At 56.8% G+C, this 17,663-nt stretch overlaps 1 protein-coding gene across 22 annotated transcripts in view; it reads left to right on the top strand.

Moving 5' to 3' along the window:
- PLEKHA6 (pleckstrin homology domain containing A6) overlaps positions 1-17,663 on the top strand; it is a 141,588-nt gene that overhangs the window by 115,558 nt on the left and 8,367 nt on the right. For 12 of the 22 annotated variants that reach the window (XM_027074790.2, XM_027074789.2, XM_027074786.2 and 9 more), the window contains 15 exons: positions 644-1,166; positions 1,656-1,742; positions 2,871-2,924; positions 6,435-6,515; positions 7,402-7,470; positions 8,722-8,802; positions 9,097-9,246; positions 10,094-10,189; positions 11,618-11,729; positions 12,351-12,490; positions 13,456-13,605; positions 14,877-15,006; positions 15,217-15,323; positions 16,244-16,420; positions 17,480-17,647. In XM_027074790.2, coding sequence (XP_026930591.1) covers positions 644-1,166; positions 1,656-1,742; positions 2,871-2,924; positions 6,435-6,515; positions 7,402-7,470; positions 8,722-8,802; positions 9,097-9,246; positions 10,094-10,189; positions 11,618-11,729; positions 12,351-12,490; positions 13,456-13,605; positions 14,877-15,006; positions 15,217-15,323; positions 16,244-16,420; positions 17,480-17,647 — 2,125 coding nt within the window. The remainder of the gene's footprint in view (positions 1-643; positions 1,167-1,655; positions 1,743-2,870; positions 2,925-6,434; positions 6,516-7,401; positions 7,471-8,721; positions 8,803-9,096; positions 9,247-10,093; positions 10,190-11,617; positions 11,730-12,350; positions 12,491-13,455; positions 13,606-14,876; positions 15,007-15,216; positions 15,324-16,243; positions 16,421-17,479; positions 17,648-17,663) is intronic. The other 10 variants (XM_027074787.2, XM_027074792.2, XM_027074788.2 and 7 more) reach the window with 10 other exon arrangements.

Here is a 17,663-nt window from a genome sequence, read left to right on the forward strand (position 1 = left end):
CAAGAACATAAAATCTGGGGAGGCGCCCTTTTGTCCCCCCTGTGTTGGGTGTTTCCCCTCCTCCCTCCACCAGGTGCCTGCTATGTTCCCTTTCCTTCAGCTGTTTGCTGCTCTGAAAGGATCTGATACATTGTGCTTCAAGCTGGGATAGAACTAACAAGGCTTAAAGTTTCTTCCCATGAAGCTCTGAATGTGAAATTTCTAGCCTCAGGTTGTTGGTTGAAGGAGGAAGCTGCTTTTTTTTTTTTTTTTTTGAGATACAGTTGGTTTTTTTTTTTTTAATTAATTTATTTATTTTGAGAGAGAGAGAGAGAGAGCGCCAGCAAGAGAGGGAGAGAGAGAAGCCCAAGCAGGCTCCCTGCTGTCACAGCAGAGCCTGATGCAGGGATCAGACTCACTAACCGTGAGATCGTGACCTCAGCCCGAGAGGGAGGAAGCTTTGAGGGAGTTTCCCCGCACCTCTGGAAGCAAGCCTCAGTGCCCAGGCAGTGGCTACCTCTGTGTGCTCCTAGCGTCAGCCTGGGGCACCATTCACCTGTTCACGGCCTGCTCTAGGCTGGAGGACACAGAGGCAGGGCTGGGGCACAGATGGGTGGGTGGGGTTGTGCTCATTCTGGCTTCCTTACAGTGTCCTCTCTCTCAGTCCCTCTAGGTTCTACCCCGTGTCCCGCAGGGTCCCTGAGTATTATGGCCCCTACTCCTCCCAGTACCCTGATGATTACCAGTACTACCCACCAGGGGTGCGGCCCGACAGCATCTGCTCAATGCCAGCCTATGATCGGATCAGCCCACCCTGGGCCTTGGAGGACAAGCGTCACTCCTTCCGCAATGGAGGCGGCCCTGCCTTCCAGCTTCGGGAGTGGAAGGAGCCTCCGGGCTACGGGCGGCAGGATGGCACCATCTGGCTCCCCGGCCCCTCCCCCTCCCGGCAGCCAGTCTATTATGATGAGCTGGATGCCACATCCGGCTCCCTGCGCCGCCTGTCCCTGCAGCCCCGCTCCCACTCCGTGCCCCGCTCGCCCAGCCAGGGCTCCTACAGCCGCGCCCGCATTTACTCCCCCGTCCGCTCACCCAGTGCCCGTTTTGAGCGCCTGCCACCTCGCAGCGAGGACATCTATGCTGACCCCGCTGCCTATGTGATGAGGCGATCCGTCAGCTCCCCCAAGGTGAGCCAGCAGCGCGCCCCCTCCTTCCTCATCCCCTGAGGTCCCCCACGAGCCTATTACCATCTGCGGAGAAGATGTGCAGGTGTGCAGGCATCTGGGACTCTTGGGGTCACTGTGCCCCATGGGGACACACACCGTATGTTGGCAGGAGCCACGATGATGCCCAGGACGCCACTGGCCCTGCAGTTCTGCCTGTGGGAGAGCTGCTTTGGGGGATGTGCTCTGACCCCTGAGCAGGAACACTGGTGCCCTTCCCCAGGTTGTGCCGGGAACCCTAATTCCTTGTCAGAGGGCAGAGAGGGTTCTGTCTTTTGAGGACTGGACGGGTCACTGCAAGGCTATCACAATGGATAAATGCTGCAAATCCATTTGAATTTGGAGTCTGCTCTGGGACAGGATACAAACATCCCTAACCTTGAACGTTAGTTGGTGGGGAAGTCCGTGTCCCAGCCAGACCCCCTCACCTCTCCAATCCCCTTTCTCTTCCAGTATGATTACCTGGGAGACAGGCGGCCAGTCCCTGCAGGACTGTTCCCCTACAACTACCCACCATCCCCCACGGCCCACGATAAGATGGTACGTCCTCTCCTCCCGTCCGCTGCCTGCACGACCTCTCCTCCCAGAGCGGGGGCCCAACTAGGGCAGCCACAGGGGTGCTCTGTGCCCGGTACCTGGCCCTCCTGGTTCTCAGCAACCTCTGGATACCTCCTCCCTCCCGGCCGGGACTCTAACCCCAACGCAGAGCTTGACGCCAGTTACCCCCAGCTCTGTGACAGAAGGTGGAGGAGCAGGGACTAGATCTGGAGGCGTGTGATGTCCTGATCGTCTCGACTCCAGAACAGCCTCCCGTCCAGCATGGTCAGGGGCTTGGGTCACGGCCTGGGAAGAAAAGTTAGGTCCGAGTGTCCATTAGCAGACATCTTCTCCAAGTCTGTCCTTGGCCTGGAGTGCGGCTTCTGGGAAACGACACAAGTGGTGGGATTAAGGAAGAAAAGATTTTCCATGGTGTGTCTTTTCCTTTCCTCCCTGCTTTCCACTGGTCTCTCCCTGGAATCTGTTCTCCGGAGAATTTTGGTCTCCATTGGTCTCCACCCGGAGAACTGGATGGAGACGGGGATGCTGAGGAGGGTCACAGGAACCAACAGGCAGAGTCCTTGTCCCCGAAGGCCTGTTGCTGACCCCTGTCCTGACACAGCCCCGGGAGGCCAGGGTGGAGGAGCCTGCGCAGGCGTGGAGGGGTGCCCCTTCCTTCCTTCTCCCTGATCCTTCTCTGTCTAAGCCCTAGCCCTGACACACAGCACGTGCACCCACCCAGAAACCATGGATTCTTCCAGAAAACTCAGGAGCTGGTAGGGAGGGCCAACTGCACTGCTTCAAAGGTGCTTCCCTCTCCCAGGGGAGGGCCCGGCGGACGGGGAGCCCTGGAACTGGGGCCCTCGAGCTGGGGCCAGAGTGAGTCCCTCCTCTGGTTGAGGCATCCAGGAGGCAACCACGGTGCCTGCCCCCAGCCTCTTTCCTTCCCTTCCCCAGAGCTCCTCAAGGATAGACAGAGGCCTCTCTTTGACCTTGCCCCCCCTCGCCCCTCACGCCCCCCCCCCCCCCCGCCCCCCAGCTAACTCTTAACTGCTTTGCTTCCTTTTTATTGTTTTCTGTTGTCCTGTTCCTGTTTGTTTGTGTTGCTGTTGGGCCTCGGGCTCCGGGTAGGATGAACTTTTAGACCTTCAGTTGCAAAGAAACCTAGAGTATTTGGATCAGCAGGTAGGCAGAGCTGGTGCCCCCTCCCATTCCCCTGCCCTCCTGTCGTGTCTCCCTGCTCCTCCCCACCTCCTCATCTTCCCTCCATTTGACAACCTTTGTTGGCACCCCCCCCCCACAACAAAGTGGCTTATATTTTGGTTTGCGCCTTCACGCCCCGCCCCCTTCGCCTCAAAGCCCTTTAGGGCAGCTGGGAGTTTCCTGGGGAAAAGGAGAATAAGAAATGACCACATGAATAATTAATGCCACCTCCTATTTGTTCAGGCCAGATGGAACTGTCCCTGGGAGGTAGGCGGGAATTTGCGTTTCTGCTGGAGAGAGCAGCAGAGACCTTGAACAGGGGGTGAGCGCCAGGCAGGGAGGTGGGGGGTGGAGGGGGCTGGCTAAAATGCTAGGGATTTAGTGCACCTGAATCCGGGAAATGATCTATCATAGTTCACAGGCTGTTGTTAAACTATGTTGTTAAACAAACATAGTTTGTAAACCAAGGACTACAGACTTGCCCTAGGATGGTGTCTTTATAGATCCTAACGCATTTAATCTTCATAACAACACCTGCAAGGTGGGTACTGTTGTTATCCCCATTTTAGAGCCGATAAGACGAAAGCACAGAGAGGTTAAGTAACATGCCAGGGGACACACAGCCAACAAACGGCAGAGCTTGGAATGTGGCTCTGAGATTTTGACCCAGGGTGTAGCAGAGGAAATGACTAACATGAAGAAGCAGGAGTCAAACCTCATCAGGATTATTTTACGCTCTTAGAGGTCCAGAGAGAACCATACCCTTGACATCAGAGGCTACCGCCATAACTGTTGGTGGTTCTAGACACACAGACCTCGATGCCTCGGGGAGATCATCCTCTTAGAAGGCATTGGGCACTAAGAAGAATTGATATCCACGTTTTGATCAGCAGCGACAGCTCCCAGCCCGCACGGGTGTTGCATTTTACTTCCAGAAACAGCACGTGGTGTCCACCACGAGTGGTGCAGTCCACATGGGGATGGGTCTCCGGATGCCAGCCCAGAGCAGCGCTGACAAGTGCTGGCGTTTCTCCATAGGAAGCGGGGTCTGCGGTGCCCTGGGTAGTGAGGGGCAGGGCTGAGGGCCCTCAGGGCTCCTGGGCAGACTTTCCTTTCTGTGGCCCATCCACAGTGCCTGGCTGCACAGGACTTCAGTGCCACAGCTGGGCCCCTGCTGGGGCTTCTGGCCCTCATGACAGGGCTGGGCCCTTGGCGGGGGGGGGGGGGGGGGGGGGGCTTGAGAAATAACCCTTCAGAAGACCTCCTCTAGATAAAGAATAATTTTTTTAAAAAGAATAATATTCCTAAAAGGAAGTTGTATATGCTAAGAGTCCAAAACGTGGAGTCAGACATTCTAGTCCCAATTCTGCCATTTTACAAGGGTTGTGGGTTTTTTGTTTTGTTTTGTTCTGTTTTTTGTTTTTCTTTTTTCTTGGAAATGTCGCTTTGTCTCCCTGGGCCTTGGTTTTCTCAATCATAAAATGGCCGTTGTAGAATCCGCCTTTTCTGCCGTACAGAGTTCCTGGAGAATCAAGTAAGAGGGTACATGGCAACGCTTTGTCAGGCATTGGCAAGGAGTGGTCACTGCTGCTATAATGATTTTATTCGTTTTCTTCTAAAACTCAATTTAAAATATTACTTGAGCACTTTTATGGTGTATAAGGCACTGGGCTAGGTGCTTTCTCACAAAATCTAACATTTTGGACAGACCGAAGGGACACACAGGAGAGGAAGGAATCCTACAGTCAAAGCCTGCAGGGGCTAAAAGATCCCCAAAGCCGCAGCGTGAGTGGGAGCAGAGGCCAGGGCGAGAACATTCTGGCTTCCCTCCTTTATTGCTTGAGATCCACTGGTTGGGGAAGGAATGAGATCAGTGGGTGTCCAGGAGAAGCCTGGGCCGCCTTTGCCCTCTCCAAGCCTGGTGCATTACCAGGTCTGCCTTGCCCTACACACACACACACACACACACACACACACACAGAGGACACAGTCATGGCACACAGCAGCATGCAAACACACATATACACACACCATATACAATCACACATACTCCACACACACACACACCCCATACACAACAAACACAATCTCATACACACAGGGCTCCAGGAAGATAGGGATTGACTTGAGTTCAGATCCTTACAGAAAGATGTGGCTGATGTCCTGTTGACCGTTAACTATTTGACAAACCTCTTACCGCTCTTTTCAAAGCCTTTTCAATGACACTTTGTGCCATGGAAAAAAATTCCAAAGGGCTAAAAGAGGTAGAGGGATCAGATCCTAGGAAAGCCTTTGAAAATGCTGTGGACCCTGCAAAGGGGAGTGGGTGGGTACCCCTCGCCCTGCCCACAGCACACAGAAGCAAGGCTGCCCCTGGGTCACCACCTAAGTGGATAAGATAAAAAATACGTGTGGGTGCGACACAGATTGGGCAGCTAAGGGCTGAAAACGTGAGAGCCTCCTGCATCATGACCCCAGAAGCTCTGCCCTAACGTGGCTCTGTCCCTTCCCTCATTCACTTCCTCTCCCCAGAAGGCTTTTCCCACAGAACTTCCCTCTGTTTTCTGCTGCCTTCACCTGTAGGTCAGTTGAGTTAAAGGGACATAGCCAAGGACGCTCCCGAATGTGTTCACGTTTTGATGTTGTCAAGCTGGAACCAGTGGGGGAAATGATAGCATTTCTAGTTGATTCGGTCGGCTTGTCCTCCCTCCCTGTCCTTCCTCTCTCCTGCCCTTCCTTGTCTCTCTCTCTCTCTTTCTTTTTCATTTGGCAAGTAGTCTTTCCCCCTCTGTGTTCCTAATGGCCCTTGAAACGTAAAGATAACCTGTTGGGAGAGCAGTGTGCCAGCATCTGGTGTCCCTTTAACATGGCTTGCTTGTTTTGGCCTCCTTATTTGCTCCCTAGTGTCATCCAAGATCGGCATGGATGCTACCAGCCCAGCTCTGGAAACCGTGTTTAGCAATCCTTTCTACTCTAGAGCCAAGAGGTGGGCAGGGGTCGGGGAGAGAGAGCTGTGCCCACCTCTGTGTGAAGGCCCATCCAAAGAGCGGCCCCAGTTTTCTTTCTCAGCTGTTTCATTTAGTTCAAATTTGGGGAGATGGGTTTTTCCAACTGCCGGTGTGGTCTTTGACTGAAGCAACGTGAAGAAAGAGAGTTGGGGCAGGGAGTTGACCTTGGCCCGTGTGGATGAGACCCACATGTCTCAGGCACCCTGGGGGAGTGTCACTGGGCGGGGGGTGTCTCTGCAGGGCCGTGAACGAAGGCACAGCAGCCCTCCAGCTCCCTTCTGTGGCCTTTCCTCAGGGCACCTTCAGGGCTGGTCCTGGGACAGTTCACAAGGGGCCAGCTATGGCTAAGGCCAAACAGAGAGGGAGCTGGAGACCCCGTGAGAAGCTGTCCTGTCCTGTTTCGGGAAAACAAGCCCAGGCGGGTGATGGGGAGATAGCTCTATGTGGGCCGGAGTTTGAATCGTCCATTCCTTCCTCTCTCCAGATGAGTGAGAGCGAGACTCTCATCAGTATGGTGAACCGCATGGTGGAAAACTCCTCCCCCAGGGCCCAACTCTTCATGCAAGTAAGGCCTCCGCCTGGTAGCATGGTCCCCGTCAACACCATTTCAGCTGCTTGTGCATGGTCGGGTCAAGCCATCTGGGTTGGGGCTTGCTCTGCCCAACCCTCCATCCACCAGGCCTCATCTCCAGGCCCTCCCTGGCCCCTCTCCTTTCATCCCACCTTGTCTCTCTTGTTCTTCATGTTCATGGGTGGACCCAAGGCCCGTTTCTCAAACCATCAAAATAGCCAGCACCACCATCCCATATCACGCCAGGGATCGCGAATCTGCTTTTTAATGCCCAGGACTTCTATCTCGTGTTTGTTATCTTCTTAACAGACGTCTTTGGGGGCAAGGGCATGAGGGGTGTCAGATGGAACCATCCAGTGCCAAGGTTGTGTAGAATGTCCGGTGATTTCCAGATGCTTCACCAGGGGTGGGCAGCGTTTGCCGGACCCAGGTGTACTTCTGGGTTAGACGCGAGCCCTGTGGCTGGTGTTCAATCTACTAAGATGATAATTCTCAAGTGTTTCCGATGCTCATTCCATTTCCTCATGCCTCACCCTCCAAAACAGCCAAGGGTTAACTGTTGTTGTCATGGTCGTTACCAACAAGCCATCTGGGATCTATGCACCCCCAGAGTCCCTCCCGACAGTAGATCTTGAGCTCAGGGGAGAGGGGAGAGTAGGAGCTGGGCAGAATCAGCCTCAAGAATTGGGGGAAAACCTACACAGGGGCCATCCCAGGCTGCCCAGTCGGGGGCAGAGAACTAGCTCAGATTCCCGGCATGGAGGCGGCAAGAAGTGACGGACCACGGTCTCCGACAAGAACGGAGCGAGGGTTGTCCGCGTTCCCGTCCCCACACGCCCTGCCTGTCCCCCGCTGCTGTAACCGGCCTCGTTTCCTGCAGGTCCCTCCGTACCCAGAAGTGTTCCGGGACGGCCTCCACACCGACAAGCTAAACGAGCAGGATACAGATGTAAGAGCAGCTCTCCTGCTCCCCTGTCCTCTCCGGTCCCTCCCGCTGTCGCCCTCATCTTCGCTCTCCTCCGCTGGGGCTTTTCCTCCGCCCATCTCTGTCCTCCTGCCGGCTCTTCATACCTTTGACTCATGTCCTCTCTCGCCACCAAGACCGCATTCTGCCTGCCCCTTCCTCATCCCCTTTCTTTTCTCGTTCGTACCAATTGCCCCTACCTCCCATGCCAGCTGTGTGCGTTTCTCCACTGAGCCCTAGGCCCCCTCGTCTACAGCAGCGGGGGCTGCTTATTACAAGGACCTCAGACTTGGTTAGGAGGGACATCAGCCAGGCTGCTCTGGGCCCAGCCTGGCAGGAGGGCCTCGGTGACTGGAGGGAGGAACCTGGCCCTGGCCTCAGGGAGCTTCAGGGTAGTGTCCCCGTGCCAGGTAGCAGCAGGTGGTGACATAAGATTTGCATACTAAATGGGCTCAGTGATGGGTTCCACAGGAGGGCAGGGCAGGGAGGCCAGGGACCAAGCAGGGGGCATGTGAGCCGGGCCTTGAAGTTCAAAGGCCCAGAAGACACGATGTGGCTCAGTAGAAAAGAGCCAGAGAAGTGTTTGAGGAATGGCATGAATAAAGGTGTGGATATGGGGAAAGCATAAGTCTTCCCAGAAGAGAAGTTTGGCCTAACCTGCCTCCTCCCCATCACCACTGGCCTTGCCTGGGTAGCGGGTCCGCCCAGTAGGCCTAGGAGAGTTTCCATCCAGGCGAGGACCAGATCTCAGAAGGATCCCAGCCTCAGCCATCCGGAGACCCTGGAAGGAGGGGAGAACAGGGTCCTGTGAGACTGGGGAGCCAGTTCACTGGTTTTCCCAAGACTGCCTGCTCCTCCAATCCATGCCCGCCGGGAAGGCCTGGGAGGCCCAGGCCACGTTGTCTCCTCAACCCTTCGGGAACCGGAACCCCCAGGAGGAGGGGAATGCAGGGGCTTAACATTTAACTCCTCTCTCAAGCTGACTCCCTTCCTCAGAGAATAAGCACATCTCCCTTCCCGGTAGGTCCTTGGGGAGTCTCCCAAGGTGAAGACCGTCTTCCTATTCCCAGGAGCCTCCAAGGTCAAGGTGAAGAAGGCCTAGGGTTCCTCAGCAAGGGAAAGGAGGAGGTATCCAGAGGCCAGTCCCTTCCAACCAAATTCCCAGGTCCCCATCAAACCATATCCTTCACCCCCTTCTCTCTCCCTCCCTTCCCTCGACCCCCTCGGGCCCCCCAGAAGCTGCTGGGCAAACTGTGTGAACAGAACAAGGTGGTGAGGGAGCAGGACCGGCTAGTGCAGCAGCTCCGAGCTGAGAAGGTGAGAGCCAAGGGGTGGCCTTGGGTTGGGGGCATGTGGGGACGGTGGGGTGGGGGGGTGGGAGAGGCCGGCTCAGAGAGGTGTGGGTTGCCATCTCCGCCCTAAGCTGACAAAGGTCTGTCGTAAACCTCTGTACCACCCTCCCTTGGAACTGCTGAAGCTCTTCCGGGGGCCCCAGCCAGGGAGGACAACCGCCACCAAGTTGCTGGGCTGAACCGTTGGGGCTCAGGCCTCTTAAAGTCCCAGAGAGGAGTTATTAGGGCTGTTCACAGCCGGTCCCCTGCCCTTCTTCAGGAGAGCCTGGAAAGTGCCTTGATGGGGACCCACCAGGAACTGGAGATGTTTGGAAACCAGCCCGCCTACCCGGAGAAACTGCTGCGCAAAAAAGAGTCCCTGCAGAACCAGCTCATCAACATTCGGGTGGAGCTGTCACAGGCGACCACGGTACCCGCCCCCCCCCCCCCGCCCCCGTGGGCACCCCGACAGGAGAGCCGCCCCTCCCAGGCTGTGCCCTCTAGCTCCCAACCCTCCTCTGCGGGCAGGAGCAGCAGGGGGCTCTTGGCCAGAAGGGGCACAAACGCGAGACCTTAGTACTGCCCTGCACGCGGCCGTGCGTATGCCGGCCTCTTTGATCCGTAGCCTCTGCCGAGGAAACTGGCTTATTTTTCACACACCGCACCTGCACCGGGATTCGATCAGGACAGGGTGAAGTCGAGGGCTACTCGTTTCCTCTGCTGCTCTCACAGCTTCGCTGCCTACCTCTGTCCTCTCCCCTGGAGATCCAGGACACCGGCGGCAATGCCACCTCCCTCATCTCCCGTGGGCACGGGGCCGACCCTGCGGCCGGTACGCACTGCCTGGATAATGGCTCTAGGCTGCGGCGGCCAAAGGCCCAGGAAAACGTGGCCCAGAAGAGAGAAAGGTCTCTAACCCCCAGCAAGCAAACACCTCTGGGTTTTCTCTTTCTGCCCTCCCACTCTGTATCACCCAGTGTGGGGAGAACAGTAGGGTGCGGGCGTCGTACGATCCCCTTGTGGCCTACCCCCACGCCTGGAGAGGATTCTGGTTTCCCTGTATCCGCCTGCAGTATGATGGGCCACTGCGCCTCTTGTAAGGCCAGTGTTTGGCTGTCATCAGAATGTCTCAGCCCTGGGCCCTCTCCGCCTGTCCCTCTGTGCCCTCCTCCCTCGCCCTGCCAGACCCCAGGTACCTTGGCCCCGTGCCCCGCGGCGGGACGGGAGGAAGGCTTCGGCAATGGCCGCTTTCTCAGTCAACCCACCTGCCCTTGCAGGCCCTGACGAACAGCACCATGGAGTATGAGAACCTTGAATCCGAGGTCTCTGCCCTGCACGACGACCTCTGGGAGCAGCTCAATTTGGACGTCCAGGTGAAGAAGGCGCCTGGGCAGGGGAGGGGCGATTGGCATGCCTTCCCTTCTCCTTAGGGCCACAAGAGACCAAAATGGCTTCCTTTCTTGCTTTAGAGATCTCAGAGACTTGAGACAGGGAGTTGGTCCTGAGACAAAGGACAGGATTCAAGTCCGCTTAAAACAGACGCTTTCAGGACGAAGCTAATGTGGATTCTTCTTTAGTTCCATCAAATCATTAGGAAGGAGTAAAGCTGAAACACAAGAGAGCTGGGTTAGACAGAAGGTATTTTATGACTGAAAGGATTTATTAACACGTAAATGCGGACACGGGCGTCGGTCTAGACAAGCGTATAGGTCTCTATGGGGATATAGATATGGGTATACGTGTAGCTGTCCCTCGTGACCTCAGAAGGAGTGGGCAGTCCGGGAGAAGCCACCCAGGAACTTTAAGATAGGAAACGCTTTCCTTCCCAGGAGGGGTTAGGAACGCTCTGCTTGGAGGCAGGAGGCTGGACTCATCCACCTTGGGGAATTCTTATCCTTTCCCTCGATCAATCGTATCTACCCAAGCTGTGCAAGCCCTGTCTCTCTGTTGCGGTTAATGCCCCAGTTTCCCCTATTTTACTCCTGGCAACAAAACTTACCACCACCCTCACTTGCAGCTGGACCTCTTGGTCCAGGTCACCTGAATGCCACCATGTCCTGTGGGCAAGCCTCACTTTCAACACGAACATTTTAGGAGGTAGGAAAGCCCTCTGGGCACCAGCTCTGGAGACAAATAGACCCAGACTCAGATGGTGGTCGCACTGCTTGCTAACGGACGGCCTTGGGCGCACATCCCTTCATCCCCAAAGTCGGGACACCTGTCACTTTTGCCTCGCAGACTTCTGGTGCGGCCGAGATGAGTTAGTGTATGCAAAGCACTTAGCGCGGAGCCTGGTACGCGGCACGGAGGAGGGTCGGGCGCTAAATAAGTGGCAGCTGTCAGTTTTCAAAGAGTGTAAACTCTAACCGAATAGAATCCATGAGTGTGTAGGCATGCATTGGGCGTGAGTGTTACGAAAGGGCTGTTTGGATACAAAGAATCTTAGTAAGTGGGGAACTCTTGCCCGTTGATAACTGGCTCCCATGGTGGCCACCTAGAGGGCCACTTGCTCCAAGACCACCCTGACCTCCCTGGGGGAAGCTGAGTCATGTTGACCTAACGGGGCGCTTGACTGTGATAGCAGGGCCCTCTCCTCTGGCAATTCCCGCATTCCATTTGGCAGAAGCCGAGGGGAGGCACAGTCTTCCCGTGAGAAAGAGGAACGTGCTGGAGGGCTGTGTGCGCGTCAGCGTGCGCGTGTGCACGGGGCTCTTGTCTACCGCCGGCCCAAAGGGATGCAGGGAGGAGGCTGGGACGCTCCTCACGGCCACCTCCCTTGACCTGCTCTTCTGCCGTTTCAGAATGAGGTACTCAACCGGCAAATCCAGAAGGAAATCTGGAGGATCCAGGATGTAATGGAGGGGCTGAGGAAAAATAACCCGTCCCGGGGCACGGACACGGCCAAGCACAGAGGTGGGTGCCTTCTCCACCAGCCTCCTGAAACGCTCGCCAGAAATGCTCTGGTGTCTCTGGCGTCCATCCCACATCTGTCAGCTCCCACCTCTCCAGGCCCTTACGCTGAGCTCAGAGCTAGTCAGGGCCCTCTCAGGCCTCCAGAATCTTCCCCCGGGAGGGTAGGTACGACTCCCTTACTCCCTCCTCTCCTCCCAGAATGCACCAGACCCCTCTGAGACACTGTTGACCCTGATGGTCTAGATTCCTCCCCAGAAAAGGTCAAAGAACACCTATGCCTCTCCCCACCCCTAAGCCCATGGGCCCATTGGCGATCTGAAGCCACTACCTTAATGTCTTCCTGAAGCCCTTTGGGCTGGACTTTGGGCTGGCTTTCTTTGACATCTCAAAGGCAACAGTGTCCTTTCCGTCTGTCATCGTCCCCTGTCCCTGCACAGTTCTCCACGGCCAGCCTGCACCCCAGCCCCCATAATAAGTCCCTTCAGCAGGCCCAGGTGGCCCTGGAACCTTCCTCCCACGTCCCTGGGTCCTCCCCTGCCTCCTCCACCTGTGGAGCCCATCCACATGCCTGGCCACACCCCTACCCTATCATCCCTCACCTCTCCTCTCCTCTGCCCCCAGGAGGCCTTGGCCCCACGGCCACCTACAGCTCCAACAGCCCCGCCAGCCCTCTCAGCTCGGCCAGTCTCACCAGCCCCCTGAGCCCCTTTTCACTGGTGTCCGGTTCACAGGGGTCCCCCACCAAGCCCGGATCCAGTGAGGTAAGCTGAGAAAATGGAGTAGAAGGTAGGCGGGGGAGGGGGAAGCAGGTCCTCATCTGCCTGAAAGGCCCGGATTCTGTGCCCCTCCCTGCCCCAGAGGCCGCCAGTCCTAGAGCTTTGGCTTTCGGTCCGAGGCAGTCGTCGTCTTGCGCCCAGTTTGGCGGACCTCCTTCCAGATTTCTCCTTTCCTTGCTCTCATCTGCACTTGCCATCTTTAGCTTCCTTCCGGGGAAGTCTCTTCCCAAACAGCAGGATGGTTAACAAAGATACCACTTAGTGGGGATTTAAATCCGGAGCTTTCCAGCACACGAGAGGGTGGAGAGTCAGCGTGGGGAGCAGTTTCCTAGCCAGTCAGCAAGAGTTTACAGGGGCTCTCCCAGGGGCCAGGGACGGTGTGAGGCCCTCTCAGACATGTGCCCGTGTGTGCCCACAGCCCTCCACTTGGGGAGCCCAGCGTCCGGTGCCGACCGAGACCAATTTATAGGAAACAGCCAGCCTCTGGAGCGTGGTGGTGTGTGTCTCAGTATTGACCATAAACGCTCTGATATTCCCAAGAGACGGTGCAACTTTGGGCCACTAGGCATTGGGACAGTCAGAGGAACAAGGGAAAGGCATCACAGACAGGAGGGGCGGCAGAAGCAAAGACACAGGGGCACGAACGTGCCCAGTGCGATGATGAGACAGCGAGCAGGGAGCTTTGGAGAAAAATGGGGGAACAGTGGGGGCAGCAGTCACAGGCGGGGGCTCTGCTGAAGAGGGCCCTGAGGCCGGGCTGAGAGTTCACTCCGGAGCTGGAGCTCCATCCGGGCGGTGGGTGGGAGTCCGGTGGTCCAGGGCCCCGGATGTCCACGATGGGGGCCGCAGGTCTCCACGATGTTGTCTGTCCGCCTGCTAACGCTCTTTTCTCCTGCTCTCACAGTGGCTGCTCTCCTTCCTCCTAATGCTCTGGCTTCTCTCTGCCTCAGGAGCCCGGCCCGCCGCGGCCCCCCCTTCCCAAAGCCTACGTCCCCCTGGAGTCTCCTCCAAACGTGCCTCCACTCCCTAGCGAGAGCCGCTTCTGGCCGTACCCCAGCTCCCCTTCCTGGCACCGCCGTGGCGAGCCAGCCAGGGGTCAGGTACCCAGCACCCTTGGGTCCTGGAGGGCAGGGGCGGAGGGAGCGGGGCGAACGGCCAGGCGAGGGGGCGAGGCAGGACACGGAGCCATTTTCCCCATTCCAGTAGTCATTTCCCACAGCTGCCCAGTTGGACCCTGGGATAAGGAGAGGGATGGCGGAGAAGGCTTTCCCCTTGGTGCTCTCTGTGGACAGGGCGACAATGAGTTGTCCCACTCTGTGCCGCGGCTCCCGGGCAGCCCCTGGCTGCCAGCACCAGCCGGCCAGGAAAGGCCAGGGACCCGCAGCGACCGGTGCCATTCCGATCCCCTCCTGCTCCTGTCCGCCTTAGACGCCAGTCCTCTTGTGCCGTCTCTGTCTCTGCCTTGCCTGTGTCCTCTTGGGTTTCCTCGGCCCTGGGATGTAAGAATACAGGGTCCCCTTTTCTGCCCCGTTCTGGCTCCCCAGCCCCTCTCCCAGGAGAGAGGTACAGTTAGGCTGGCAAGAGGTTGCACGGTGAGTAGAAAGAGTCCTGTGCCTAAAACAGGGAACCGTATTTCCATCTTGGCTCAGTTGCCGTATCTGCACCGCCCCGAGGGGCTGCCAGTGAGGGGGGCAAAGCAGGCCACGCTTCCCAGATGAGGGGAGGCGATGGGGCTCACCTGTGCTCTCTCCCTGGACTAGAGCCGGGGTTTCTGGCCTCTGGCCCAGTCTTTCTGTGTGCACCTCACTGACACTTAGACTCTTCAGCTGCATGATGGGGGCGAAAGGGGGTGCAGGTGGTATCTGAAGCCCCTTCGAGTCTCATGATTCTGCGAGCCCTCAAGCTAAGCGCACTTTTCCGTCGCCCAGAATCTTGGTACCAAAGCCCAGCTGGTTCTTTTGCTTAAGTTTTGGGTGCGATTCCAACGGAATCCTCAGAGATCCTCGGCCTTATAGACCCCTCCTCTGGCCATTCCTCCTCTCTGGCTTACAGCAGAGTCTGTGCTTCTTGGCGTTTGCCAAAAGGACTGGTCAGGTTGAGGGGCCTCCCTGATGGGCCTCTGCTGAGGGCCTCCTGGAAGCCCTGAGCCCTCACTCCCCAAGATGAGCCAGCATTGGCCAGCCTTAAGGTGGCCTGAGTGGGAGGCTCGATCTCACCCCTGCCTGCTTCCCAGCTGGCTCACTTAGAGTTTCCTTATCCCTTGTTTTCAAGGGTCTGTGCTCCAACCATTGCAAAACAAAGAAACACCCCTGGGGGCCAAATCCTCAGCAGTCCCTAGGGCACCAACCGTCTCCTCCTTTTTCCTCCCCAGCCCAAGGCAAGCTATGAGCAAAGCAAGAAAGACCCCCACCAGACGTCACCCCTGGACACCGCCAGAGACATCAACCTGGTGCCCACCAGGCAAGAGGCGGAGGCAGAGAAGCAGACAGCTCTCAACAAAGGTACTTCCTGTCCCATCCTCCCCTAGACGCAAGGCCAAGAGTCGGAGAGCGGCCCAGGTGCTCATCACAACCAAAGACTGAGTGCCCACCCATCCTCGGCCTTTCATCTCGGCCACAGGTGGCACTGAGTCGCCTCTAGACACAGGCTCCCCTGTGTGTCTGCCCTCCTGCTTCTCCAGGAGGCCCACCGGTTCTTCTGCCTCCCTACAGTTGGCATTGTGCCCCCTCGGACGAAGTCGCCCACCGATGAAGAGGTAACCCCGTCAAGGGTGGTGAGGAGGAGTGCCGATGGGCTCACCAACGGACTCTCCTCCCGGGTGAGTACAATCTGTGGGCGCCGAGGCCCGAGTGGGCCTGAGCTGGGCTGAGGCCTCTCTGTGTCCGCCTATCTGTCCACCATCAAGAAACCCCGGGCGGGAGGAGGAAGGCAGGACAAGTAGGAGGGGGCAACAGCTCCACTGGAGAAGCCTTCCTTCAGGAAGCCATATCGAGGGACAAGGGACAAGGAAGATACACATTACTTTCGTTGTTCTGATCTTCCTAACAATTCTCAAATTTGCCGTGGCCCTAATTCATGAGAAAGATAGAAGGATGTTGAACAAAATTATTATAATGTGCCAGCGATGAAATACAAATCCAGCAAAAATCAGGGTCAAATGAGCCGACCTAAGGCAGTAGATGTGTTTCCGAGGGCTGCCAGGAACTTAACAAAGCATCCCACACTTGGGGCCTTAAAACAACAGAAGTTTATTCTCTCAGAGTTGTGGAGGCCGGGAGTCCCGAATCGAGATCATCAGGGTTGGTTCCTTCTGGAGGGTCTGAGGGAGCACCCCGTCCAGTGCCTCTAGCTTCTGGCATTGCAGGCAATCTTTGCTGTTCTTTGGCTTGTAGACCCAACACTCCAGTAGGCACTCCTACTTTCACATCTCCTTCTACTCCGTCTTCTTTTTTTCTGTCTCTTGTAAGGACGCCCATGATTGGGTTTCGGGTCCACGCTAATTCAGGATGCTCTCTTCTTGAGATCCTTACCTTAATCACACCTGCCAAGACCCTATTTCCAAATAAGGTCACATTCACAGTTACTAGGGGGTTAGGACCTGGACGTGTGTCTCAGGGGCTATTCTTTAACCCGCTATGGACAGGCTTCCCAGAGAAGGGAAATCTAAGGGATTAGGGCAGATGAAGAAGCTGGGAGGGCAGACGAGGCACGTGTCAGAGCCCCGTTCTCCCCCTGCAGCAGGAGCGCCCCAAGAGTGCCGTGTTCCCTGGCGAGGGCAAGGTCAAGATGAGTGTGGAGGAGCAGATCGACCGCATGCGGAGGCACCAGAGCGGCTCTATGAAGGAGAAGCGAAGAAGCCTGCAGCTCCCGGCCAGTCCGGCCCCCGACCCTGCTACGCGGCCCGCCTACAAAGTGGTAATGTCCTCGCAGCGACCCATGGGCCTGGCCCGGCATCTGCCAACAGTGTCCACTCCCAGTGGGCGACCAGCCTGGGCCGGGGCAGTTGGGTGCGGGGCACTGGGAGAGGGGCTGGGAAGGGCCCGAGCTGGGCACCTGGGGAGAACGAGGCGGGGGGGGGGGGGGGGGGGAGACTTCTCCCCACTAGGCAGAAGATTCACTGCAACAAGTATTCCTTTTTGTGCGTTTAAAAAAAAATAACTCTCCCCCCCCAAAGAATGCGTTGATTGCTTTAGTGGAAATGAAGTATACACAATTCACTTAACACAGAATAGTGTGAAGTTCACCACCCAGAGAGAGGCATCGCTCACACAGTTTCTAGAGCGTTTTCTATGTATTGAAAGATACATACTGAAGATAATCACGATGCTACCCTGTCACCTGGTACCGTTCCCAAACCTCATGTTGTTCTATTCGGGTCCTTCAGCAGCGCGAGGTTGGGAATTATCACCCCTGTTTGGGAGACAGGGACACAAAGTCAGGAGAAATTAAGGATTCCTGGGCCACACAGCTATTGAGTGTGGAGCTGGGAGTAGCCCCAGGCATCTGCCTAAGTTTTCTTTCCACCACATTTCAAAAATACAGGAAAATTACGATTCGTAAGTCCTACCCTTAACCAGCTTGCATTCTACCTGGTGGGTTGGAGCTTCTCTGATACACAACAACTAAAGGCCAGTGTCAGGCACACTAATCAACTGCCCAAAACGTATGGCACAGAATATGGGAACACAGGCTACAGCCAGATGCGAAGTACCAAGTACTGACGAGACCTAGCGATGAGATTTTGAGTCTGGGCCTTTGCAGGGTGTCCCCGCTCTGGACAAGCAGCACGGAAGGAAGATAGCCGGGCGGTGGGGCCGCGGGGTGGTGGGGCCGCGGGGCGGTGGCCGGATGGGGCGTGACGAGCAGGGAGGACACAGGCCTGTTTTGCGCTGTCTGGAGACACGGGTAGCAGGGGAAATGGCTGCCGACAGCAGGACAGGGGCCCCGTGTGGTCACGGCGGTGCTGTCCCCTAGGTGCGCCGTCACCGCAGCATCCACGAGGTGGACATCTCCAACCTGGAGGCGGCCCTGCGGGCAGAGGAGCCTGGTGGGCAGGCCTACGAGACGCCGAGGGAGGAGATCGCCCGGCTCCGCAAAATGGAGCTGGAGCCCCAGCATTATGACGTGGACATCAACAAGGAGGTGAGTGAAGTCCGGG

Source organism: Acinonyx jubatus, chromosome E4, assembly GCF_027475565.1.
Source record: "Acinonyx jubatus isolate Ajub_Pintada_27869175 chromosome E4, VMU_Ajub_asm_v1.0, whole genome shotgun sequence".
Taxonomy (NCBI): domain Eukaryota; kingdom Metazoa; phylum Chordata; class Mammalia; order Carnivora; family Felidae; genus Acinonyx; species Acinonyx jubatus.